Source organism: Neolamprologus brichardi, chromosome 3 (genome assembly GCF_056152115.1).
Source record: "Neolamprologus brichardi isolate AB-2024 chromosome 3, ASM5615211v1, whole genome shotgun sequence".
Taxonomy (NCBI): domain Eukaryota; kingdom Metazoa; phylum Chordata; class Actinopteri; order Cichliformes; family Cichlidae; genus Neolamprologus; species Neolamprologus brichardi.
Window position 1 is genome coordinate 642,535 of NC_142106.1, and position 27,882 is coordinate 670,416.

Sequence of the window (27,882 nt, forward strand, 5' to 3'; positions counted from 1 at the left end):
AATCATATGACCCCTATGAACAAGCACTTTGGCGACAGTGGGAAGGAAAAACTCCTTTTAACAGGAAGAAACCTCCGTCAGAACCAGGCTCAGGGAGGGGCAGCCATCTGCGCCGACCAGTTGGGGTGAGAGAAGGAGGACAGGATAAAGACATGCTGTGGAAGAGAAACAGAGATTAATAACAGATAGGATTCATTTAACACATAATGAGTGAGAAAGGTGACTGGAAAGGAAAAACTCAATGCATCATAGGAATCCCCGACAGCCTACGTCTATTGCAGCATAACTAAGGGAGGATTCAGGGTCACCTGGTCCAGTCCTAACTATATGCTTTAGCAAAAAGGAAAGTTTTAAGCCTAATCTTAAAAGTAGAGATATGAAAGGAAGGTTGGATAGTGGCCTATAATTAGCTAAGACAGCTGAGTCTAGAGATGGCTGTTTGAGTAAAGCCACCTTGAAGGCCTGTGGTAGAAAGCCGATTATTAGAGATAGGTTGATCATATTTAAGATTGAAGAATTAATTAATGGCAGGACTAATAAAAGGCCCCAAAGTTCATAGAATAGTTCTATTGTGAGGATGCAAGGTGTGAGGATGCATACCTTGGCAGATCTCACACGGTGGCTTAAGTATGAATCCTGGTACCAAGACTCTGAAGGGCAGCCAGCAGCGAAAGGGACAAGGGAGAAACAGTGGCCCAGGCCTGAGGTGCGCAAAAGTAAGAGATCCATCACAGTCCTTCATTAGAGAAAGGAGGTAACGGCAAAGCCACAGGCTGTGAGGCCAGGTGGTGTGGCCAGCAAGAAGAAACCATACAGTCCATTCTGTAACACGGAAGAGCACTATCTCAGTCAGTGCACAGTGATATCCAGGTTGACCAGCTAACAAAGTGGATAAAGAATAACAAGATTTGCTGGCGCTGTGCACGGTCACACCAAGCGGCCCAGTGCAATCTGAGAAACACATGCAGCCTCTGCCAAGGGAATCATCTGCAGGCACTGCATGATGTCATGATGTCAACACCTAAAGAGTCACCAACAACAGCGGTGGTGAGCGGTGACTCGAAGGCGGCAACCGACGTCCCGTATCTAGACAGACCCACTGAAGGCTGCAGAGTCCTTCTAAAGATCGTCAAATTCATTATGGCAAGCGAACAATCAGCAGTTATGCCGTACTGGATGACGGGTCAGAGAGGACAATGCTTCTACCAGAGGCTGCCATAAATTAGGCATGCAAGGGATCCCAGAGGACGTCCCACTGCGCACGATTAGGCAGGACATGCAGACCCTCAGAGGTGAGTCAGTGTCGTTCTCTGTTTCCTCTCCCTCAAGGCCCAAGACCAGGTTCAAGATTGCTGTGGAATTCACTGCTGCACGCATTGGACTTGCAGGCCACACTTATCCCATGGAGCAACTCAGAGAAAGGTATAAACACCTGATTGGCCTTCCAATCCACACCTTGAGAAACGTGAAACCCTTGCTACTCATTGGCAGTGACCATCCCCCCGTTGAACCAGTCAGTCTGGGACATCCAGGAGGGCCTGCTGCTATTCGTACCAGGCTAGGTTGGGTGCTACAAGGGCCAGCAAGTATAGTCAGCCAGCTTGCCCAACCGCAGCAGTGCTTGCTGACAACTGTGGCACCTCAGGTCAGTGAGTTAATGAAACATGTGGAGATACAAGAGCTGACAGACAAGCACTCCTGGAGATACTTCGACTCTGGAAGGAATCCAGCTGATGACGTGACACGTGGGAAGAAGCTAAAGGAACTTGCTGTACCAAATAGATGGAGCCAAGGACCATCCTTTCTCCTGCACAGTCCAGACTCCTAATGATAAAAATAAAATTTTTATCATTAGAGAAAAAATTACCAATAATCATCCCACAGATGTAATATTATCTACAGCTACTCTTAGTTCCATTGATGTTAAGTTAGACTCTTTTTCTCCAATCGATCTTTCTGAGTTAACTTCAATAATTACTTCCTCCAAACCATCAACGTGTCTTTTAGACCCCATTCCTACAAAACTGCTCAAAGAAGTCCTGCCATTGATTAATTCTTCGATCTTATATATGATCAACCTATCTCTAATAATCGGCTATGTACCACAGGCCTTCAAGGTGGCTGCAGTTAAACCTTTACTCAAAAAGCCATCTCTAGACCCAGCAGTCTTAGCTAATTATAGGCCAATCTCCAACCTTCCTTTCATATCAAAAATCCTTGAAAGTGTAGTTGTCAAACAGCTAACAGATCATCTGCAGAGGAATGGTTTATTTGAAGAGTTTCAGTCAGGTTTCAGAGTTCATCACAGCACAGAAACAGCTTTAGTGAAGGTTACAAATGATCTTCTTATGGCCTCTGACAGTGGACTCATCTCTGTGCTTGTCCTTCTTGACCTTAGTGCAGCATTTGATACTGTTGACCATAATATCCTGTTAGAGCGATTAGAACATGCTGTAGGTATTACAGGTATTGCACTGCAGTGGTTTGTATCATATCTATCTAATAGACTCCAATTTGTGCATGTAAATGGAGAGTCCTCTTCACACACTGAGGTTAATTATGGAGTTCCACAGGGTTCAGTGCTAGGACCAATTCTGTTTACATTATACATGCTTCCCCTAGGCAGCATCATTAGAAGACATAGCATACATTTTCACTGCTATGCAGATGACACCCAGCTCTATCTGTCCATGAAGCCAGATAACACACACCAATTAGTTAAACTGCAGGAATGTCTTAAAGACATAAAGACTTGGATGGCCACTAACTTTCTGCTTCTTAACTCAGATAAAACTGAGGTCATTGTACTCGGCGCTGAAAAGCTTAGAAATATGGTATCTAACCAGATTCTTACTCTGGATGGCATTACCTTGGTCTCCAGTAACACTGTGAGGAACCTTGGAGTCATTTTTGACCAGGATATGTCCTTCAACGCACATATTAAACAAATATGTAAGACTGCGTTCTTCCATTTGCGCAACATCTCTAAAATTAGAAATATCCTGTCTCAGAGTGATGCTGAAAAACTAGTTCATGCATTTATTACTTCCAGGCTGGACGACTGTAATTCATTATTATCTGGATGCCTAAAAAAACTCACTGAAAAGCCTTCAGTTAATCCAAAATGCTGCAGCAAGAGTACTGACAGGGACTAGAAAGAGAGAGCATATTTCTCCTGTTTTGGCTTCCCTTCATTGGCTTCCTGTTAAATCCAGAATTGAATTCAAAATCCTGCTCCTCACATACAAGGTCTTAAATAATCAGGCCCCATCTTATCTTAATGACCTTGTAGTACCATATTACCCTATTAGAGCACTTCGCTCCCGCTCTGCAGGTCTACTTGTTGTTCCTAGAGTATTTAAAAGTAGAATGGGAGGCAGAGCCTTCAGTTTTCAGGCCCCTCTTCTGTGGAACCAGCTTCCAGTTTGGGAGACAGACACTATCTCTACTTTTAAGATTAGGCTTCAAACTTTCCTTTTTGCTAAAGCATATAGTTAGGGCTGGACCAGGTGACCCTGAATCCTCCCTTAGTTATGCTGCAATAGATGTAGGCTGCCGGGGATTCCCATGATGCATTGAGTTTTTCCTTTCCAGTCACCTTTCTCACTCACTATGTGTTAATAGACCTCTCTGTATTGAATCATATCTGTTATTAACCTCTGTCTCTCTTCCACAGCATGTCTTTTATCCTGTCTTCCTTCTCTCACCCCAACCGGTCGCAGCAGATGGCCCCGCCCCTCCCTGAGCCTGGTTCTGCCGGAGGTTTCTTCCTGTTAAAAGGGAGTTTTTCCTTCCCACTGTCGCCAAAGTGCTTGCTCATAGGGGGTCATATGATTGTTGGGCTTTTCTCTGTATCTATGAAGCGCCTTGAGACGACATTTGTTGTGATTTGGCGCTATATAAATAAAATTGAATTGAATTGAATAGATCCAAGAGTTCACAGAGTGGAGCTGAAGACTTCACTTCACCTGAGCTGGATCACCTCACCTGCAAACACTGACACACTGAGTGTCAAAACTTCCTGTCGAGCACAGCGGGATCCACCTCAGCCTCTAAAACTAGAATGTTGACTTCTTGGAACAAACTGGTTTGATCTGTTTGTTCCGGCTGTTTCGAGTTAAAGGTACAAATAAGAAGAGATTAACTGCAGTGTGAAAATCACACTGGTAACTGGTTTTAAAGGCACTGATAGGGGGACAAAAGGAAGGTCATAAGAGTTATGTGAAAGTACAACATATATATCAGTACTACACAGAGCTTAAAACCCTAAACTAAACCAAACTGAGTTTCCTACTAGTGGGGGAACCAAAATCATTACTGTATGTGAAGGTTCTCGGTCATCCAGGTCATTGTAGTCTAATGACATCACATGTTTGTACTCTGTCGTTACCTCGGCCACGTCTGCGGCTCCAAACCGTGGTAAAGAGATTTCTAGCTAATACATCGGGTTGTGTGTCTGGCTCGTAGCCGGGAACTAGCTTTACTGTCTGGGTCAACTTTGCTAGCGAGAGACAGAGAGAGGCATTGAAAGGCTGCTCCAAAGGAACTTTATTGTTTCAGGGGAAAAAAGAACACAGTGTACAGTCGGATCTTTATAGCTTACTTACAACTGGACTCGTCAGGCTCTCTTTTTGGCTGCAGTGGTTATTATTATATTTAAATGCTTCCATCTCCCATTTCTGACAACTCGTACTTTTCGACTCTCCTTTTTCTCCCTCCTTCACGCTCACACACACACAACACCCATCAATATGCAGGCCACAAGTTGAAGAGACATAGGCCGCAATTGACCCACGGGCCGTGAGTTTGAGACCCCTGCTCTAAGTCATTTGAGGAAGACGAGACGAGAAAGTGTTGATGTGACGGTTGTGGTGGCAGATTTCTTTTCTCATGTATTAATCACATATTTAATCATATCACATTAGTTATAGTAATATCACTTTCTCACTTTACTATAGTAAGAGCACTCCTGTCACTAGTTTACATGCATGTGGAATGTTAACACAGTGAGGCCGTTGTAATGGGAGACATTAAACAGATAGTGAGACTCCTTCTGCTTATCAGGGATATAAATCAAACTACCTCAGTAATAGGTCTCAGTGCATATAATCTGACGGTTTATGTTCTAACTTTGTTACAATGCACAACGGAGTGCCACAGGGTTCTGCATTAGGTCCCCTTCTATTTATCATTTATCTAAACAATCTTGGTCTAAATGTGCCAGATGCAAACTTGCACTTCTATTCTGATTATACAGTTATTTACAGCTGTGGTTCAACTCTTGTCCAAGCCATTGACTCCTTGCAGAAAGCCTTTTTTGCTGTCCAGCACTCATTACTTCAGCGTAAACTTGTTCTCAACGTAGACAAAACAAAGCTCATGTTGTTTTCTAATTCAAGGAATTGGGCCCAAACAATCCCACCAGTAACCACTCTTGAAGGTAATAAAATAGAGTTGGTCCACACCTATAAATATCTTGAAATATTAATTGATGACTTGCTGACCTTCAAACCACATGTAGAGAATCTTTTGAAAAATCTGAAGTTAGAAACTGAGATTTTATTTTCAAAATAAGTTGTGTTTTTCTTTTAATACAAAGAAGCAGCTTGTTGCTGCAACATTTATGCCTGTCCTGGATTATGGATATATTCTATATATGAATGCTTCTGCTCAATGTCTTCGAATGGTTGATATTGTGTATCATGCTTCTCTGAGTTTCATCACTAACTGTAAGTTTCAGACTCACCACTGTGAGTTATACTCTCAGGTAGGATGGCCAGCTTTGGAAAGTTGGAGGAACTCTCATTTATACAGTTTTATATATAAGGCGATACTTGGGTTGCTGCCTTCTTATATATGTTCCCTGCTTGTAATGAAACATGCTGGTCGGTATTCTTGCTGGTGCCTATCTTGGCCAGGTCTCCCTTGAAAAATAGTTTTTTAATCTCAATGGGATCTTCCTGGTTAAATAAAGGTTATAATAAAAAAATCCTTAGGTGACGGCCAAGCAGAAAACAAGGTCACAATTTTCTCTGTGAGGGAGAAGGTATAGCCCCCCGTGAGAGGGGCCAACGTGTAAGAGTTTGTGTTCTTTGTCTGTGTTTCTGTATATAAGATGTAAGGACAGTGACCACAATTCACTTTAAATCAAGCTCACTGGGTGTGTTGCAGGTTATTGTTAAATTTTCACACAGGTTCTGTGTGATGTGAACCTCTTTTTTCAGTTGGGAATAAATGACCTCACAATGTTAAGCTTTTGTTCTATTTTCCTCTTTTTTCTGTTTGTATTTTCTTTTTCTTTTATATTTGAAACTGTGATCAAAGCTATAGATGTTCACAGGGTGTAATAATACAGACAATCCAGGCATAGTTGTTTTTTGAGCTAGGGTTAGGGTTAGCAATTCAGATATGTAATCCATATTACTCTTGTTGGATTTGACAAACACATAGGAATTTATATTATAATTTGATGTTCATGTAATATTCATATTATTATCATTTTCTAACCACGTATCTACCCAGGGTCATGGTGGGGCAGGGATTTGTCCTAGGATCCTTACATAACAATACAGTTTTATTTTTAGAGCATATTAAAAAAAAACAACCAAAGGCACACCAAAGTGCTTCACAATGATACAAAAAACAACATAAATCAATTAAATAATTTACAGACCAGCCACTAGCACCAGCACAGACAGATAGGAGGCACTAATAGACCGGAAGAGTTACGTAAAATAGGTATTGAACATCAATTCAGGAGAAAGGTCAGTTCATGAATACCAAATATCAAGTTACAAAAACAGCAGTAAAATTAATTATAAGTTTAATAAGGGTATTAACTGGTTGGGAAAGCCAGCTTAAATAAGTAAGCTTTCAATCTTGATTTGAAGGATTGGATAGAGTCTGGGGCACGGATAGATCTTTCAGTGAAGGTGGTCAAGGTCTGTAGTCAGTAGTATTAAATATTTGGTTTAATAATATGAATGAAAACAAAAATCCAACTAAGATTCTAGCAAATGCAAAGATGGCTGTGTATATTCTGTCTTTGATTGTATCATCCAACTGATCTATCAAACCTCCAGCAAGTAAACATTATTAATGACATATGTGAAGGTAACAAGGTAAAAAATTCAGCCCAGAGTGGTCCTCACATTAATTCTAAAGAGAGTAGTATTCATTAATGAAATCCCTTCCACCTGGCCCCAAGCCTAACTGGAACTGGTCATCGAGCCTACTGCACCATTTCTCCACTGCAGCAGAAGGCAAAGGTCTTTTCTTTAAGAACAAAGTGGGCTTTGAATTGTGTGTACAGCCTCCACACACTCCAAAGGATCAAACTGTTACTTGAATCTTTTTCAAAAACATATATTTATTTTCTGTTGACCATTACCTCAGGTTCACCATTACAGTTCCAGCCTACAAATATACACTTTCTAAATATGAACAAATTCAAAGAATAAAGTTGTTTACAAACCATCATGTATCAGAAATAAGCACAGCACAGGAGTAAGGAGTAGGAAGTACTACAGAAATTTGCTTAAAAATGTAGGTAGTAAAAGTAGTCAGAAAAATAAATACTCAAGTAAAGTACATATACCTGAAAGTTACTTCAGTACATTACCCCTTTAAGACCTACCGTAGAACCAAGAACGCCAGAGCTTACTTTATATTTTTACATGCTGTAGTGCCATTTTTTTGGGAGCATTTCAAGTTGCTATACATCAATATATATATATATATATATATATATATATATATATATATATACCCAAATTTTAATAATATGTATGCATTAAGTCCATAGTAATTACATAAATTGCAAAAAAGTGCAATAAACTAAAAAAAAAACTGAAAATCGTTTTTGGTTTTTTTTTACATATATTTCTACTTAGAGAAAGTTAAGAGGTTTATCCCTCAAAACTTTAAATACAAAAAAGTTGCACAAAATAGTTGACAACAACAGGGAAATTTATTTTGAGTGTGTTCATAATTTTATTTTTGAGATACACCAATTTTTATATACTGCAGAAAAAACGAAAATAAATAGTATAATGCAAATTTTCAAAGAAAACAGTATGTGCATCAAAATAAACTATTTAAAGCAGTGCAATTTGAGTTCTAAGCATCCCAGAAACTATTCAGAAAAGCATGAAGTCAAACATGACTTTTAAAAACACCAGTATAGGCTTGTAAGGCCTATAAGTAAAACACTACATTTTACTCTATTCTATTCTTTCTCAGATCTTTAAGGACACACTGCACACCATTTTGAGATATGCCAAGTTTTCAGCTAATCACCTTTTTGCACCAACAAGTTGACTTCTTTCAGTTTGAGCGAGCCACGTAGTCTGAAAGGAGCCTGAGGAGTGATACTTGACTGTCACTCATGCAGGGGTTAAAGCTGAGAAGCCTGGAGCTGTAACTGTACATTCCTCTGCTCATTCAGGTATTGCAGAAACTCCCAGGATAGATAAAGAAGAATGGAAATATGTTTTACACTATGGACAAAGTAACCCTGACACCTTTGAAAAGTCTGAATTAAAATGTGTTTAATTCAGTTTTGAAGTTAAACTCTTGGTTTGTGTTAGTCTTTTTACAGATCTGTTAAATAACATGTTGTTGTTGTTGTTTCACAAAGAGCAGGGGCGCTGCCAACTGAAACTGTGTTGCAGGCGGTTTCTAGCATTTCTAGTCTGAAAATTTCCTTGGAAGACTCAAAGCAGGAAACATAACCACATCAATCATCATCAAACAAAGCAGCTTTATTTCACCAGTGATTAAAGATGAAAAAGCGAGATAATGCAGATTTTAATGAGCAGATGAGGACCAACCTGTTCAGACCTGTGTTCCTATACAACTGTCATGTTTTATATCTTTGTCATTTCTGTCTGAGGCCCTGACCTCATTTTTCTTTCTTTGGTATGTTGTGCTGATTCTTTCATTATTTATCCAATAATTATTTTTATACACATGATGGTGGGGTTTTGCTTTTTGGCTTTGCTTCACCACATTTATACAAACACTAACTCAGTGGTGGTGCAGTACTTGTACCACAACAGATCCCAAGTGCTGGATTTTGGACGTCTTCTTCCAGTGTTTGTTCACAAGTGTTTTGATAAAACAGTTTTAAGTGTGTAAGTGACACTGTCTCTCCCTTTAACTGGAAACACAAACAGATCAAACCAGTTTGTTCCAAGAAGTCAACATTCAGGTTTTAGAGGCTGAGGTGGAGCCTGCTGTGCTCGACAGGAAGTTCTGACAGTTATTGTGTCAGTGTTTGCCAGTGAGGTGATCCAGCTCAGGTGAAGTTAAGTCTTCAGCTCCACTCCGTGAACTCCTGGATCTGTGAGGCGAACCAGGACTCAGCATCGCTGCTGTAAGTCTCTCTGATCATTCAGCTTTCATTTGTCTAGGAAAGTGTTTCTGTTCAACAGGCAGAAAACTTTTTTCTCCTTGTTACTGCTCATTGACATCTCAGACTGCTCACTCTTTATCAGAACCACTGCAGCTCTCAGACATCACATCTAAAAACACATATAAGACAAATGCATCATAAGATTTGTGTTTGTGGAGAATTTGTCCTGATCTTTACACCTTCACCTCACCTTCTTTACACCTTGAAGGTTTTACAGAGGACTTTGTACATATTTGTAATATACTATAATGTACTTCTATTCAGTCAGAGCAATTCTTTCTAACCTCTCAGAGCACTTTGATCACAGTCCACATTCATACAGTACAGCACTTTATCCTGAACACTTTGAGCACTCATCTCGCTCACAACAGCAGCCAGTTTAGACTCACCAGTTAACCGAAATCCACACAGCTTCTCCCTCTGCTACAGTCTGTGATATATTACACCTCCATTTCTCTAGAGGGCACTGTGAGACCATTAATCACTGCTGCTGATGTTTGCTGCCTGTCTCTATCAGAAGTGTTTAGATGATGGTTCAAAAACAGAATAAAAATTAAGACGTCATGTAGAGTTGAAATTGCACATGACATGATCTACAAGCATAAACTTTACAATCGTGTAAAATTATTGTTGTGCTGAGGACTCATGCGGGCATGCTACTCCATATACAAATACGAAGCAACCTGTCAGCACGTAAAACTATTTTATGATAACAACAAAAACAAATAGAGGGACATTTTTTTTATAATAGTTGTTTTTGTGTGATTGTTTCCAGGGTCCTGACAGAGACCATTGTATCTTCCTGCTGTGTTAAAATATGATGGTGAACTGAGGATTAAAAACAGAGGGTCATAAATCACATATCAGAAACAGACCAGGGTGTAATGTGTGAAAACTGTTGATGAGTCACATGGGACACACTATTCCATGTTGGCCTTTGCATTGAAAATGTCCTCTCCTGTTTTTATAGAGAAAGATGGAGAAGCCTGTAGATGAACAGCTGCTGGATATTTTGGAGGAGTTGGGTGAGGAGAAGCTGAAAGCCTTCCACAGGTATCTTCAGGATCCTCAGGTACTTGGTGGTTTTCCAGCCATCAAACAGTCCCAACTGGAGACAGCAGATGAACTGGAGACAGTGGATTTGATCGTGGAGACATATACTGATGATGTGATGAAGGTCACCAGCTTGATTTTAAAGAAGATAAGACAAACAGGTACCACAACATCTCCAAAAGTAATAAAATACAGCAGTGCCAGTCTTTATAAAACATTTTTATTTGTTACTTTTGTTCCACACTATTGATGCCTCCTATTTGAAATTCGTAGGCATAACAGTGGTTACAGTTGAGTAACATTACACGGAAATTGATGTAACTGGACCCAAATACTCAGAGTAATAATGTGTAAATAAAGAGATGTCCACGAGGTAAAAGCAGTTAGTAAGAGTATCGTAATACTTGGGTAACAATATGATAACCTGTGTGAAATAGGGAAATAATGTCTGTGAGTTTGTATCTTTACATGTTTATACAGTTTTAATTGGAATAATCTCATTACATTGATAAGGTGCTACTGGCTGATGTTTTAGCATGTTTGTATATTGTTTCCATATAATACATAATGCAATAATACAGAATGTAACTATTATGCTTAAAACTTGAGATTATTACATAGAAACACACATGGTAGTTTCTCTGTAATAAGCAGGATTGATGCAAAATCCAAATTGCCTGTTTCCAGTCAATAACATATAATTAACTATTAAAGCAAACAAGACAGTGGAAAGTACCAAAAAGGGTGACCAAAAAACAAGGGGGGGGGGGACAACCCAAACTTTTAAACTGAATTAACCTATGTTGCGCGTTGATAGAGCAGGAATTAACATAATGTAGCCCTTTAGCCCAGATATCATTCTGAATTTCCGAGCCTCATTCCTTTTCCCAAGCTGATTTTATTTTACCCGTATCCTTCTGTCGGAGTGACTGTAATATCTCATATATAAAACCAACAGCATGCTTTTCTTTTATACAATCCACCAGGCATTGATCAAGCTTACCTGCAGTTGCAGACTCAAATTTTTGGAGTTGGGACCTTGCATAACTCATTATTTGAAGGTATCTAAAGAAATCAGAGGCTAATAAGTTGTACTTCTCCTTAAGCTGTTGAAATGAAGTGAAGAACCCCTGGAAATACAGGTGTACCACATTTTGCAACCACATTTCCTTTCAGCACTCAAATGTCCCATCTAAAATGGAGGGTGTAAATGCGGGATTAGCTGTAATAGGTGTCAAAACGGGAATGCTCTGAGACTATACTCTTTCACTATCTTTCTCCAAATTGAATTGTATTGTGAATAACTGGATTGCAGTTTTAGTATGTCTTTTTAAAACGAATAGGAGACAATGCGATTGCACCACGAGAGTAAGGCATACAGTCTTCTCCCTCCATTTCCAGCCAAATTGCCATTATAATTGTATCATCTAGCCAATAGGCTACATATTGCTGATCCTCAGGTTTCCGGTTGAGTGAACGCTGGCGCGGCTTGCTGCCGCTACTCCCTGGTATCTTTTTATATTTTATTCATATATTATTCATATTTGTTATTTATTATTATTTATTCATATATTCTTTGATACATCTTACTGGCAATCTAGCGAATTTTAGAAGTGCCCGAGTTTTTTGGGTCTAGTCTATCTGCCTGTTTGTTTGGCCGTTTTCTCCCTTGGATCAGTACACCTGACTGTTTGGCTTATCTGACTGTCCGTGATGTGGCCTAGCAGGATCTGTGTCTTGCTCGTATGGGTCTGGATTTTTATGTCATTGGCCTACCGACCTAGTGCTGGACTTTAACAATACTCAGCTGACGAGTTTATATTTATACCTAAATATTTATGGGTTTTTGCCTCCCACTTTATTTCCCATTCCTTAAGATTTTGAGTTGGAATACAATTAAACATTAGAACTTGGGTTTTAAGTATATTTACTTTGTAGCCAGAAAGCGTACCAAATTTTCCTAACATTTCTGTAAGCTGCATAAAAGAGTTTGTGGGGTTTTTGAGGGCTATCAACACATCATCAGCAAACAGACTAATTACATGCTCTTGTTTATTGATTTCTATTCCTGTTATTAGGGAGTCTTGTCTAATCATTTGTGCCAATGGCTCAATATAGAAGGCAAATAAGGTTGGACTTAAACAGCAACCCTGTCTAGTTCCTCTCTCTAGTTGGAATGTTTTAGTCAATGAGCTGTTAACGTTTAGTCTTGCAGTCGGTTTGTCATAGAGAGATTTAATACATTGGATTGATTTTGTAGTGAATCCGAACTTTGCCATGGTTAGGTACAGGAAGTCCCAGCTGACTCGATCGAAGGCTTTTTCTGCGTCTAAACTTATCAATGCAGCCGGTATCTTGTCTTTATGTATTTGGTGTATGATGTGTAGAGTCCTTCCAATATTGTCTTGTGCCTGTCTATTTTTGACAAAACCTGCTTGGTCCTCATCTATCAGGTCTGGTATAAAAGACTGGAGCCTGTTTGATAGGATTGTAGTATAGATTTTATAATCAACATTTAACACTGATATAGGCCTGTAATTTTGGCAGTATTCTCTTTGTTTTTGTGGTTTTGGCAGCACCGTGATAATTGCCTCCCTCCAAGAGGGGGGAATCACATGTTTAGTGTGAGTCCAATTAAGAGACATCAAAATAGTTCATGTCTTCCATTGTACATCTTACTAATTTTGGAATTGAATTTTTATTTTTCTTCAGGCTGGTTGTGTCCAAGTCACTATCTAATATCACATTGAAATCTCCTCCACATATACATATACCTTCTGCTTCTAGCACAAGAATATCAAAATTAATTTAAAGAATTCCTTATTACTTTCAGGGGGGGCATACACATTAATCAATGTGACCATTGTTTGATTAATCACACCCTTCACAATGACATATCTACCTTCCTTATCCTTTATTTCTTTGTGAGATTGAAACTTAAGGGAATTAGTTATGAGAATTGCAGCCCCTCTTTTCCTAGAGTTTGTATGAGAGCTGTAAAAGGTGTTTTTGAACCGAAATTTCCTCAATTTTTTGTGTTCTATTTTTGATAAATGAGTTTCTTGTAGGAAAGTTATCTGTGTCTTCTCCTTTTTCAGTTTACTCATAATCTTGGCTCTTTTAACTGGGTTACAAATTCCATTAACATTTAAGGACATACACTTTATTTCTTCATGTGTAGTGAGCATTATCCTTTTGTGATCTGCCGGCTATCTTTTGAGACCCCCACAGGCACCCCATTGAACCCTTGTTTAAACAAAACATTTTCATCAACAAGTTACAACTTAGTTTAACTATGTACAGATAAGAGGACTTCAATAAAGAGGTACCAGCCATCTTCCCCACCTGTTGTTCCTCTCTTTGTTTTTGGGGGGTATGTCTCTCATATTGAAAGGGCCCCCCTCCAGTAATGAGATATGACTCATGAAAGATTGTCACACTCATACTAGTCATTATTGTGTACTGTTTCCATGTCCATGTTTCCGGTTTCCATGTCGCTGCCCCGATTGACAGACGTCCCTGGGTGCTCTCTCTCTCCCGGCTGTTTATCCCTTTTTCCACGTTGTATCCTCTCGCTTGCAGGTCGTTAGCAGCCTCCTCCGCGTTGCCACAAGTTTTCACTCCATTTGGCCAGTGGATTCGAATCTTGCTGAGAGGAGTCTGGAAACGGATGCCTTCTTTCTTTAATAACTTTTTGATATTCACGTATGCTTTACGTTCTTGCACCATTCTCGCCGAGTAGTCGTGGTCAAAATAAACCCTGCTTCCGTCCAGAGTGACTCCCTTGGGGGGAGACCCGCTGCCGGTTTCGGGGTTAATGCTCGGTGTGCACGTTGAATCTGGAGATTGATGTTAATATTAAGCTCCTCTCTGAGCCAGGCTTCCAGAAACTGGGCCAGCGATTCTGCCTTAGATTCGGCTCCCTCTTGTATTCCGTAGATCCGCACATTGTTACATCTGGATCGCAGTTCCAAGTCATCCAATTTGGCCATCATCGTTTTTTGTTCTCTCATTAGTTCTGTCAGGGTTTGATTGGCCTCATGGCTCCACGTCTCTATTTCCTCCGTGCGCGTCAGCGCAGCTTCTAATTTCCCTTCTTGTTCTTTAAGTTCTGTAGTCATGCTCTTAAACTTCTGGTCGATGTCTTCTTTGAATTTAGACAGTTCATGTCTCATTTGGCCAGTAATTTCTTCTTTGAACGTCGTGAAGTCTGATTTCAATTCATTTTGGAGGGATTGAATTTGTTTGCTAATACAATCCAGTCCGTTTTGAAACGCGGCCATATTAGCTTCAGGTGCTAGCTTGTCCTCGTTGTTCGGATGTTTTATGTCTTTACCTTGGGTGTCCATAGTTTTTTTATTCTTTGCTTTTGTTGTCCCTCGGCTCATCTTCCAAAGTTGTTTTGTCTCACGCTTCAATTCGTGTTTTAGCGGAGTTTATCTACTTGGCTTGCGGGAGCTCTGTACTTACGCGACCATACTGCTCTACCGTCACTCCGGAAGTCCGCGACCACTGATTATTAATGACCGACCTCAGTGGTCATGGGAATCACCCGGGATCTCCTGTCGCCGAAGGTCTCTAACGCGCGTCTGCAGTAAAGTCGGGGAACCAACCCCGAACCTTTTGCACCCCTGGAGTTCAACTCCAGTCTTAGATTAATTTAAATAACTTTAGAAGCACCACTGTGGACTCTAACCGCCAGTTTATTTATCTGATGCTCGGGTCCCACCCTCTAGTCAATTGGGAAATAAATCCCTTAATCAAATGTCCTAATCTAATCTCTTTCCTTGTCTAAGATAACACAATTGACACACATAACACATCAACTTCAAGCACACGTCACATCAACTTTAAAATTCACCCCAGCATTAACAACAATAAGTTTTCATCAAATATTCCCTAGACTTTACTTTTTATTTATCACATATTACCCAAAATCACCATGGACATGTCACCCAAAATGTACTTAACAGATTTTATAATTTACTTTAATTTCACCACTACTGAGCCAATTTAACGGTAAGGATCATTAACTCGGCGACCAGATAATTTAGAATTCAACCAATCTGCACAATTTGCTTTTTTTTTTTTTTGAACAGGCTGTGCCTACCTTTAAATCTTTTTAGACTGGTCTCTTGTTCACCTCAATTCTGATTCTGTTTTACTCTTTGGTTCAGATGTGGATACTGTATTGTTCTTTCTTTGTAATTATTTATGTTTAAGTTGTTTGTTGCTGGTTTTTAGTTTGTTTTTTGTCTTTTTGGAAGCAGACACAGTCTCAATGGAGATGGGTTTTTGGGGGGGTAGCAGGAGGAGAGAAGCTGCAGAGAGGCGTGTAAGAATGCAACTCTGCTTCCTGGTCCCAACTCTGGATAGTCATATTTTGGGGGGTTTAATTACTTGGTCCATATTTCTAGAAATGAGAGCTGCTCCATCCAAAGTGGGATGGATGCCGTCTCTCCTAACAAGACCAGGTTTCCTCCAGAAGGTTTGCCAGTTATCTATGAAGCCCACATCATTTCTGGGACACCACTCAGAAAGCCAGCAATTTAAGGAGAACATGCGGCTAAACATGTCACTCCTGGTCTGACTGGGGAGGGGACCAGAGAAAACTACAGAGTCCGACATTGTTTTGGCAAAGTTAAACACAGATTCAATATTGATTTTAGTGACCTCCGACTGGCATCATTACTGCCGACGTGAATTATGATTTTACTGAATTTACGTTTACCCTTAGCCAGCAGTTTTAAATTTCCATCAATGTCGCCTGCTCTGGCCCCTGGAAGACAATTGACTATGGTTGCCGGTGTCTCTATCTTCACATGTCTGAGAACAGAATCACCAATTACCAGACGGGTGTGTCGCCGAGTGGGGAAGAACGGTTAGACACATGAACAGGTTGGTGGTGTACCTGGGGCTTCTGTTTAAGAATATGCTACCTCCTCACCGTCACCCAGCCAGCCTGTTTCCCTGGCTGCTCGGCACATTCCGCTGAGGGAGAGCTAGTGTGGCCTATGTTTCCTTGTTCCCTAACTACAGGGGCCTGACTAGGTACGGGAGTTTCAAGGGTGTGACACCGACCCAGTTCTGCAAAGAAGATTGAAAGAAACTGCGTAAAATTAGGTTTACCAAGCTTTAAGCATTATAATCAAAAAGACTTGCAGCTGTAATTGCTGCCAGATGTAAATCCACAAAGAAGTGCAGCAAGACTATGAATTATTATGTATGGCAAAATTTTATTAGTTTTTAATACATTTACAAGAATTCCAAGCATGCGTGTTTTACGTTGTCATTATGTGGTATTTTATAAAAAAAAAAATTTGACCTGAGAAGTGAATTTACCACATTTTGAAATAATGCATGACAAAATGTGAAATAAGTGAAAGGCTGTGGATACACTTTATCTGTATCTTCTATGTAGGGACCCTTTTGGTCAGGTACAAATGTTTTGACTGTTTCTGCCCAGGCATTGATACTGACATGTTAACCGCTTTTGTTTATTATTTCAGAGGCTCTTGAGAAGTGTCAGATTAACTTCAAGTTAGAACTGAAGAAGAGATTCCAGTGTGTGTTTGAGGGGATCGCTAAAGCAGGAAACCCAACCCTTCTGAATCAGATCTACACAGAGCTCTACATCACAGAGGGAGGGACTGCAGAGGTCAATGATGAACATGAGGTCAGACAGATTGAAACAGCATCCAGGAAACCAGACAGACCAGAAACAACAATCAGACAAGAAGACATCTTTAAAGCCTCACCTGGAAGAGATGAACCAATCAGAACAGTGCTGACAATGGGAGTGGCTGGCATTGGGAAAACAGTCTTAACACAGAAATATACCCTGGACTGGGCTGAAGACAAAGCCAACCAGGACATCCAGTTCATATTTCCATTCACTTTCAGAGAGCTGAATGTGCTGAAAGAGGAAAAGTTCAGCTTGGTGGAACTTGTTCATGTCTTCTTTTCTGAAACCAAAGAAGCAGGAATCTGCAGCTTTGAAGACTTCCAGGTTGTGTTCATCTTTGATGGTCTGGATGAGTGTCGACTTCCTCTGGACTTCCACAAAACTACAATCCTAACTGACCCTAGAAAGTCCACCTCAGTGGATGTGCTGCTGATAAACCTCATCAGGGGGAAACTGCTTCCCTCTGCTCACCTCTGGATAACCACACGACCTGCAGCAGCCAATCAGATCCCTCGTGAATGTGTTGGCATGGTGACAGAGGTCAGAGGGTTCACTGACCCACAGAAGGAGGAGTACTTCAGGAAGAGATTCAGAGATGAGGAGCAGGCCAGCAGGTTCATCTCCCACATCAAGACATCACGAAGCCTCCACATCATGTGCCACATCCCAGTCTTCTGCTGGATCACTGCTACAGTTCTGGAGGATGTGCTGGAAACCAGAGAGGGAGTGCTTCCCATGACTCTAACTGAGTTATACATTCACTTCCTGGTGATTCAGGCCAAAAGAAAGAAGATCAAGTATGATGAAGGAGCTGAGACAGATCCACACTGGAGTCCAGAGAGCAGGAAGATGATTGAGTCTCTGGGAAAACTGGCTTTTGATCAGCTGCAGAAAGGAAACCTGATCTTCTATGAATCAGACCTGACAGAGTGTGGCATCGATATCAGAGCAGCCTCAGTGTACTCAGGAGTGTTCACACAGATCTTTAAAGAGGAGAAACAACTGTACCAGGACAAGGTGTTCTGCTTCATCCATCTGAGTGTTCAGGAGTTTCTGGCTGCTCTTCATGCCCATCTGACCTTCACCAACTCTGGACTCAATCTGCTGGAAGAACAAACAACCTTCCAGCAATCAGAAACAAGAGAGTCTGCAGAGAAACACTTCTACCAGAGTGCTGTGAACAAAGCCTTACAGAGTCCAAATGGACACCTGGACTTGTTCCTCCGCTTCCTTCTAGGTCTTTCACTAAACAGCAATCACAATTTTCTACGAGGTCTGCTGACAAAGACAGGAAGCAGCTCACAGACCAATAAGGAAACAGTCCAGTACATCAAGGAGAAGCTCAGTAAGAGTCTGTCTTCAGAGAAAAGCATCAATCTGATCCACTGTCTGAATGAACTGAATGATCGTTCTCTAGTGGAGCAGATTCAACAGTCCCTGAGATCAGGAAGTCTCTCCACAGATAAACTTTCTCCTGCTCAGTGGTCAGCTCTGGTCTTCATCTTACTGTCATCAGAAAAAGATCTGGATGTGTTTGACCTGAAGAAATACTCTGCTTCAGAGGAGGCTCTTCTGAGGTTGCTGCCAGTGGTCAAAGCCTCCAACAACGCTCTGTAAGTAATATTAAATCAGGCATGATCAGTTCAAAGAACACTTAAAAAATACATAAATATAGGGAATTAAATGATCATCACTCACTTGGTCAACTATGATACCTTTAATGTTTCAGTCCAGCTGGACCTGTCAGCATTTCTGAGAAATTTTTTTCTGTAGCTCTTATCAAAGGACAATCCAGACCCAGCCTATAAGACTATGGGCTCTGATCCTTCAGCCCCTCTTACGGGTTCATTATCCTCAGCTTACTCACTTAATTATTTTTTTCTAAAGCATATACCTATGTTATGTTGTGGAAACTCTTAAATAAAACTGCAACTACCAGCTAAGTGTGTCTTTTGAAGTGAGGTTTATTAAAAGAAAGAATGATGAAAAACACTGCAGTGGAGAGAACGTTCAGATCAATCACGAAACATTTTTCTGACGAAGCACATCACCCTGAAATATTTTATATCTGCCCAAACACTCTTAAACAAAGAACATTCCATAGTATATCATAAATCTCTATACCTTCAGTCCAGCTCATTCTTTACCCCCTCCTACTCTAACAAACGTTATGACCACCCATCACCTCATTAAGAGCAGGATGTCTGGAGATCTTCAAGTCTAAAGTGGACTGTCTGTGAAGGTGCAATAAAACCTAAGGCCCAATTGTGATAACATTCTACATGCATACAACTGGTGTCAGGAGTCATCTTGCTAAACTAAAGAGATATGATTAAAATATGTGATTAATGCACGAGAAAAGAAATCTGCCACCAGTTACAAGATTGTATCTTTTCCTGATGTTTATAATCCAAGTTCTGGTTTCTGTCTCACCTTAAGTGCACACTCATTTTTTTTTATATAATTCTCTGCTATGGCTGTCCTGATTATATCCAGTATAGAGGAAAAACCTTGGGCATCATAATTAAAATTGCCATCAAAGTCCTGTTTCTTGTCAGTAACTGAAATTGTCCAATCGAAAACACGTTGGTATTTAGGGGGGGCAGGATTTTAAAAGGCAGCTTGTTTTTGACAAAAACTAAAACAAGAGTCTGCACCAAGTCCATCATGTGAGCAATTATTTACAGCCACATTTACTGTAATCACAGATATTAGAATTAATAAAGTGACCAACAGTACTGTAGTAAGTTTAGTACTGTAGTAACTGTAGTACTCTAGTACTCACAGGCCTGAGCCAGCAGACACTGAACTAGTGTCACTAAATCTACCCGCTCTTCTCTGGTTCCCATTTAGATACACTGGTATAATTGTGTTTAAAATGAAATATTTTTCTTCTGTTAGACTTCTTGAACATTTTTTTAATTTAATTTTGCATTGTAGTGTACTCATTTGTACTCATTGGATTACCTAGGTTCAACATATAAAGTGATTATATTTGATGATAAATATTGTTTTGTTGTTCTCGTTCTTGTTGTTTTTTGCAGGCTGAGCAGCTGTAACCTCTCAGAGAAAAGCTGTGAAGATTTGTTGTCAGTCATCAGCTCCCAGTCCTGTAGTCTGAGAGAGCTAGACCTGAGTACCAACAGCCTCAATGATTCAGCTGTAAAGCTTCTGTCTGCTGCAATGGAGAGTCCACACGCCAAACTGAATATCCTGAGGTCAGATCAGAATTTGTATTTTCTTTTGTTTGTTTATATGTTTGTTTGTTTTTTCTTTTTATCAAGTGAGAAAATTTAGCCAGTAAAGGTAAACTTTACCATTTATTGTTGTTTTGTACAATTTTTATCCATTTCTATGTTAAAGTGAAGTTTTACTAACCTACTCAGCACATAACAAACAGGATAGGTTATTACACCTTGATTACACTTTAACAGCAGTCTTTCTTAATGTTTTTATTTTCAGACTCAACATCTGTGAAATCTCAGAGAAAATCTGTGAAGCTCTGTCCTCAGTTCTCAGCTCTGGGTCCTCTAGTCTGACAGAGCTGGACCTGACCATCAAAAACCTGCAAGATTCAGGAGTAAAGCTTCTGTCTGCTGGAGTACAAAGTTTAAACTGTAAACTGAATACTCTGAGGTCAGATCAAATGTCATTTGTTTTTTTTTAAATGAACCAATTAAAGATTTTGTCCATGTTCATCCATATGATGTTGTGTCTTAGAATATTAAGGTTTCCTTTAAAAATAAAAAAGGTGCCGCATGTAATGTAGTAATATAATAACAAACTTTACATGAGTATTTGTTTTATAGTTTATCTTTTATTTTTTTAGACTGACTGGTTGTAATCTCTCAGAGAGAAGCTGTGAAGCTTTGTCCTCAGTTCTCAGCTCCCAGTCCTCTAGTCTGAGAGACCTGGACCTGAGTAACTCTGACCTTCAGGATTCAGGAGTGAACCTTCTGTCTGCTGGACTAAAGAGCTCACAGAGTGCAGTGGAAACTCTCAGGTTAGGATTCAAACTTTTCCACATATGATCATTTAAAATGTGAATTATATTATTAATTGACTTATTAATAGAACTTTCAGCTGAACTGTCACTTCATATTATCCTCAAAAATGGAATTATCAGGAACCTGCTGGAGTCACACACCCATGTTTAGGGGTCTCTGCCTGAGTGCTGCAATTACCACTGGGACCACTGTTGCCTTCACCCTTCACAACCTCTTGAGCTCAAAACATGTTTCACAATTTAGATTGTTCAAAATATCCCCCCTTTGCTTTGATTACTGCACTTTGATGTATTCAAGTCTTTATTATAATTCACAGCATCCATCCATTCAGGCACCCATTTTCCTAACCACTTATCTAGAGCAGCAACAAGAGCTCCGTGATGTTATAGAGTTGGAGTTCGGGTATACCTTGAACAGCCTACCAGTCCATCACAGGGCAGTGTATATTTATACTCATTACTTCACAAATCAAATATTCACGTTAAATGTATAATCTTCCTTTCACTCAATGTTTCATACATTAACTGTAACGATACATGACCTTTTTTTCCCTACTACATTATAAACATTGAAAATGCATCTATGAGAAACTTTTTTCTGCAGTGATGAGCTAGCAACATCACACTAAAGGTGATTCCTGCCCAGCCTCTCTTGCCCTGAAGAAGCATGAGCAGCTTTTCTTTAAGTCCACTCGGTCCCTCACTAGCCCAGGACTGGTGAGGCAGACAACCCTGTTGATAACTGCCAATGGGACAAGGAAAGTCTGGGTCTGCTCTTTGCCGCTTTTACCTCTGTGGCACTTAATGTGGCTGTCCTTCTAACCCAGGGGTGTCAAACTCCAGGCCTTGAGGGCCGGTGTCCTGCAGGTTTTAGATGTGTCATTGATCCAACACAGCTGATTTAAATCACTAAATTACCTCTTCCACATGTCTTGAAGTTCTCCAGAGGCCTGTTAATGAACTAATCATTTGATTCAGGTGTGTTGACACAGGTTGGGATCCAAAACCTGCAGGATACTGGCCCTCGAGGCCTGGAGTTTGACACCACTGCTCTAACCACTTGTCACTTGCATTGTGACAGTGCTTTTTCTCCATTCCCAGCACCTTCATAGGGTATTGGTCCTGTTAGAGCCTCTGGACATCGTACCAATGGTTACTTCCTCTTTAAAAGCTGGGTTCTTTTATTTATTGCCTTTGACAAACAAGTGGCCAAAAGTCCACATTTTATCACTCATCCAAGTGACGTCTTCAGTCTCAGCTGACTGCAGGTTTCCCCAATCTTATAAACAGTACATTTGCATAATGACTGAAACCAGCTCACTGAAGGAACAATGGGCTGGGAGGTCAGTTCCTTAATCTTAATTATGAAAATTCTCATGACCATTGATCAACAACCACTGACCAAAACCCACTGATCAAAGCCCACTGATCAATGGCCATGACTACCATTCAGAGTTGTGGAATGGCTGCAATCACAGCATTGTAAGATGGCGAAAGATGTACCAAGAAGGTGTTTGACTTAACTGAGAAGGCTCGTCTAGCACAGCACAAGAAGTCTAAGACCAGGCAACAAAGGAAGTTTGACTTACTTCTTGTACGTCGGAAACCACCGCAAAATACGGAGAGTGTCCTCAGTGGCCAGAAGAGAGAAGGATGTGATACCAAGGATGTGGACAAGTGGGTGAAGAATTTGTCTGACAGACAGCTCACCCAAACAGAGAAAAACATCCTTGCTAAAGGGTTGAATTTTGCTGTCACACCGAGACAAATTCCGCTAGTGGAGCTGATCACAGCCACCGAAACAGCAAGCGTTCTCAGTAAAGTCAAACACCTTTTTGGTACATCTGTCTGTGAAGGTTCTCAGTCATCCAGGTCATCGTAGTCAAAGGACCTTGCAAAGAAAAGCGTCTGGACTTCTTTAAGTTGCTTGAAGACGTTTCACCTTTCACCTCCTCTCCCTGGCTGATTGGGACCCACACCCAGTTTCACACCTTGGCTCAGGCGATTAGAGGATCATCAGGGGGTCCTTTTGTCCCTCTTTGGGGGGAAACTCCCACTAGGGTTATATCTGGGACTCCCCACCATTTGACCTTAGAACTGAAGAAGCTTCTCGGATGAAGGTGAAACGTCTTCAAGCAACTTAAAGAAGTCCAGACGCTTTTCTTAGCAAGCTCCTTTGACTTTTTGGTACATCCTTCGCCATCTTACAGTGCTGTTAAAGCAGCCGTTCCCCAACTCTCTGTGAATGGTACTCATGGTCATTGATCAGTGGGCTTTGGCGTGGAATTACTAAATTTAAATACCCAGTGGTACAAAATACCATTAACTTTGGTCCCAGTGCTGATTGTCTTTTTGTTTGATTCCATATACTTAACTCATCTGTTTAAGCCAAGTCACCCGCCTGTCTCTCATTCACTCTCTCACACGCATGCAGACTTTTTCATGCACAGACGCACAGGGCTCCCTCATCCCATCTTTTAAAGAGAATGGGTAATTATATAAACAGCTTTCAGCGAGGCAAGGATTAGGTCCCAGAGAAAGTGATGCTGTCTAATGCTGGCATATTTCTATCACATACTGGAAAACAGAGCAGGGAGAACCAGGAAGAACATGGAGTGTGTGTGTGTGTGTGTGTGTGTGTGTGTGTGTGTGTGTGTGTGTGTGTGTGTGTGTGTGTGTGGTATCTAAAAATAAAATTACCAAAAATAGAGAGGACATAGCCTAACATATGAAACAGGAAAAGATCACTGTGTAATCCATTTATTTCAACAAAGTAACTGTATTCTGAATACCACCTTTTTAAACAGTAACTGAATACAGATACTCATATTTTGTATTTAAAATACGTAATGTATGTAATGTATTCTGTTACTCCCCAACACTGTCTTTGTAAAGATTTATGTTTCTAAAGTGAAACAGTGAAAAATAACAGTACTGTTAATAAATAAATATGTAGACGATGTACAGAAAGGCCAATTTTGGCACACATCTGTCCCGAATTCGTGATTGAGGTGAGAGACAGATGACCACAGGTCCAAGTGTGTCAAAACAATGATTTTATTAAACACACGTATGGAGGAAATACACCGTCACAATCCTCAGCATAAGTCCCCCAAAAAAGCATACTTAAAATGTTTTTAAATGTCAGGGTATCACGCCCCCTCATGCGTCAAAGCAGATACATAACATGCATAAGTTACAGTAACCACAGCTTTTCTGTTGACAACCTTTGACGCACACTCAAAAAGACATTTCTCCGTCTCCACGCCAGGTGCTTCCTGTTGATCTTCTTATTCTCGCTTATCTCTGGAACATCAGAAGCACATCCTACAAAAAACTGTTGCTTATGCAGGCACAAAATGCAGTTACAAGCAAAATACGTCTTAACTCTAACCTAGAAATGTGTCTATATAATGTCTGTGTACGCAAGCAAGCTGTCACGACCTCACTGCACTCTTTCTCACCTATTACCTCACCAGATAAAGCTTGTAACCTCTTACCAGACAAAAGGCCAACTCCTTTGTAAGCACATTTTCCAATAGGTGTAATAACATGATTGAAACTGTATGATTAATAAATGTAATAAATGTTTAATCAAATGCCGCTGCTCAAAGCTTAATAACAGGATATAAAAATAAACATAATATAGAAATGATATAATCCCCACAATTCAAGTCAAAAACACATCAAACTTTAAGAGTTTTTTCCAAGGATGAGGAAGCAGACTCGGCCCCAAAACAGCTGAATATATGGATGGTTCCAACAGCAACCACAGCAGTGTGCTCTCAGCATACTTAGTATACTTAGTTATATAAAGGAGTTCGTGGTGTGTTGCACTGAATAACTAAGCAGCTGAAACAGCCTCATGTATGTTGACACAGGGAGAAAATAGTGTGAGAACACTGTTCACAGCAGTCACAGCTTGCTGCCTTCAATAGTCTCTTCCTTCCTTGTTTGGATGTCACTGATATCATCTTCTGCTCTCCCACTGCCCATCTGTTGGAGGTAGCATGCTAAGATGGCTAACAGCAGCATCAGTACATGTAGTCCTTAGTGATGGAAACTGGAACCATGAAGTCAGTGATGCTGGAATAAGCATCTCCACAGTGACACTAATGGTCACTATCATGACTCTTTGATGATATTCTGTAAAACACTGACAGACAAAAGTGTTAGACCAATCTGAACAAGTCTACTTATTATACACAACTGTCCATAATTCTGATGGACACATGTTTTGGAGAAACGCCCTCCCTCCTGTTGCTCAGTTCACTCCGCTCTTCCACTCATGGTTGTTCATTATAACCTGTTTTATTTTGGTAAGTATGGTCTCTGGTGTCAGACGTTGTCTAGATAAGTTTCAGCTGTGTCACATGACCCTCCTGTGATGACCTCAGGTGTATAAATGGCTCTGTCCTTCCCTCAATCTTTATGTCATTGTCAGTTTCTCCTCCTCATGTGCTGCCGGCCTCTTTTAGATTCTCTTTAGTTTGTTCTTCGTGTCCTTTTATTCCTCAATTAAGACACCAAACTCATCAAAGGTTCAATCTGCCTCCTGAAACACTCCCATTCATGACATGAGACCAATACAAGCTGTCCTTGGCAGCACAAACACTGTTTTAAAAGCAGCGATGGGCAAAGCCAGTCTTCATCAAACTGAAACATTGGAAGCATTTGTGCCGTCTTGAAGATGCTGTTCTGTGAAACGGGGACACAGACGAGCCTAGCACAGTTCAAAACACAACTACAGACACACAATAAATCATTTTAGTCAAACAGAACAGACTGCTGTGTTTACTGTAATAAGCACACAGGTTTACGGCTTTTTGTTGGCCTCATGTTTTGCTCCCATCCGTGAAACTTTGGATGCATTATGTTTGTCTGTGAAGGTTTTCAGTCATCCAGGTCATCGTAGTCAAAGGAGCTTGCAAAGAAAAGCGTCTGGACTTCTTTAAGTTACTTGAAGACGTTTCACCTTCATCCGAGAAGCTTCTTCAGTTCTAAGGTCAAATGGTGGGGAGTCCCAGATTTAAACCTAGTGGGAGTTTCCCCCCACAGAGGGACAAAAGGACCCCCTGATGATCCTCTAATCGCCTGAGCCAAGGTGAGAAAGTGGGTGTGGGTCCCAATCAGCCAGAGTTTCGGGTGAGCTCGTTGTGAAACCTGGCCCCACCTTATCATGTGATTTCCTGAGGTCAGATGGCCCAGGATGTGAGTGGGCGTTAAGGCGTCTGGGGAGGGAACTCAAAACTGGATTATAGATGGCATACAGTTGGTGTCGTAAACCACCGCCTCTGTTCAAAGATGGTCGCTCACAGTGGACATAGATGCTTCTTTCACTCCTCTTTCAAACCATCTGTCCTCTCTGTCCAAAATGTGAACATTGGCATCCTCGAAAGAGTGACCTTTGACCTTAAGATGCAGATGGACAGCTGAATCTTGTCCTGTGGGGGTCGCTCTTCTATGTTGTGCCATGCGCTTGTGAAGTGGCTGTTTGGTCTCTCCGATGTAGAGGTCTGGGCATTCCTCGCTGCTGTACAGCAAACACCACATTGTTAAGTCTGTGTTTTGGCGTTTTGTCTTTCAGGTGAACCAGTTTTTGTCTGAGTGTGTTGCTGGGTCTGAAGTACACCGGGATGTCATGCTTGGAGAAAACTCTTTTTCTGATACACCGGCTACATAGGGGATGACAATGTTGTTGCGTCTGTCCTTCTTATCCTCCCTCGCTGGTGTCTGATCTTCTTTTCTGTGCCTCTTTGCTGACTTTAAAAACGCCCATTTAGGATAGCCGCACGTTTTGAGTGCTTCCTTCACATGTGTGTGTTCCTTCTTTTTCCTTCAGGCTTAGAGGGAACATGTTCTGCCCGGTGGTGTAGGGTCCTAATTACTCCAAGTTTGTGTTCCAGAGGGTGATGGGAGTCAAACGGGAGGTACTGGTCCGTGTGTGTGGGCTTCCGGTAAACTTCGATGTTGAGGTTGCCGTTCTCTTCAATGTGCACAGCGCAGTCCAGGAAAGGCAAACAGTCATCCTTCGTGTCTTCCCTGGTGAACTTGATGTTTTTATCCACAGCGTTGATGTGCGCAGTGAAGGATTCCACTTCTTGTGTCTTGATTTTGACCCAGCTGTCGTCTACATAGCTGTACCAGTGGCTGGCTACTCTTCCTTTGAAAGAGCCAAGAGCCTTCCTTTCCACTTCCTCCATGTAAAGGTTGGCTACAATAGGTGACACGGGGGAGCCCATGGCAGAGCCATGTTTTTGTCTGTAGAAGCCTTCGTTGTATTTGAAGTATGTAGTGGTGAGGCAGAGGTCTAACAGTGTGCAAAACTGATCGGGTGTGAAGTTGGTCCTGTCCTCCAAGGAGCTGTCTTCTTGTAGTCGTTTTCTGACAGTCTCCACGGCCTCCGTGGTGGGTATGCAAGTGAAGCGAGAGACTACATCAAAGGACACCATGGTTTCATCTGGATCCAGGGTAAGTTTCTGGACCTTGTCAGTGAAGTCGGTGGAGTTCTTGATGTGGTGTGGGGTGTTCCCCACAAGAGGAGCAAGGATGGTAGCAAGGTGTTTTGCAATGTTATAAGTGGCTGAGTTTATGCTACTGACTATGGGTCTGAGTGGGACAGCTTCCTTGTGGATTTTAGGAAGTCTGTAAATGCAGGGTATGGCATCCACTGGGTAAAGGTGGTGATATGTAAGGCGGTCAATGATTTTATCCTTTTCCAAG

The 27,882-nt window shown here is 40.9% G+C and overlaps 1 protein-coding gene across 1 annotated transcript in view; it reads left to right on the forward strand.

Annotated features, from left to right (window-relative positions):
* The first annotated feature begins 9,275 nt into the window (after window positions 1–9,275).
* The window catches only part of LOC102794208 (protein NLRC3-like), a 29,895-nt gene continuing 11,288 nt past the window's right edge, over window positions 9,276–27,882 (forward strand). The window contains exons 1-6 of the mRNA XM_087831065.1: window positions 9,276–9,376; window positions 10,386–10,629; window positions 16,978–18,766; window positions 20,198–20,371; window positions 20,616–20,789; window positions 20,983–21,156. Of these exons, the coding sequence (XP_087687191.1) occupies window positions 10,392–10,629; window positions 16,978–18,766; window positions 20,198–20,371; window positions 20,616–20,789; window positions 20,983–21,156 (2,549 nt within the window). The 5' untranslated portion in view covers window positions 9,276–9,376; window positions 10,386–10,391. The remainder of the gene's footprint in view (window positions 9,377–10,385; window positions 10,630–16,977; window positions 18,767–20,197; window positions 20,372–20,615; window positions 20,790–20,982; window positions 21,157–27,882) is intronic.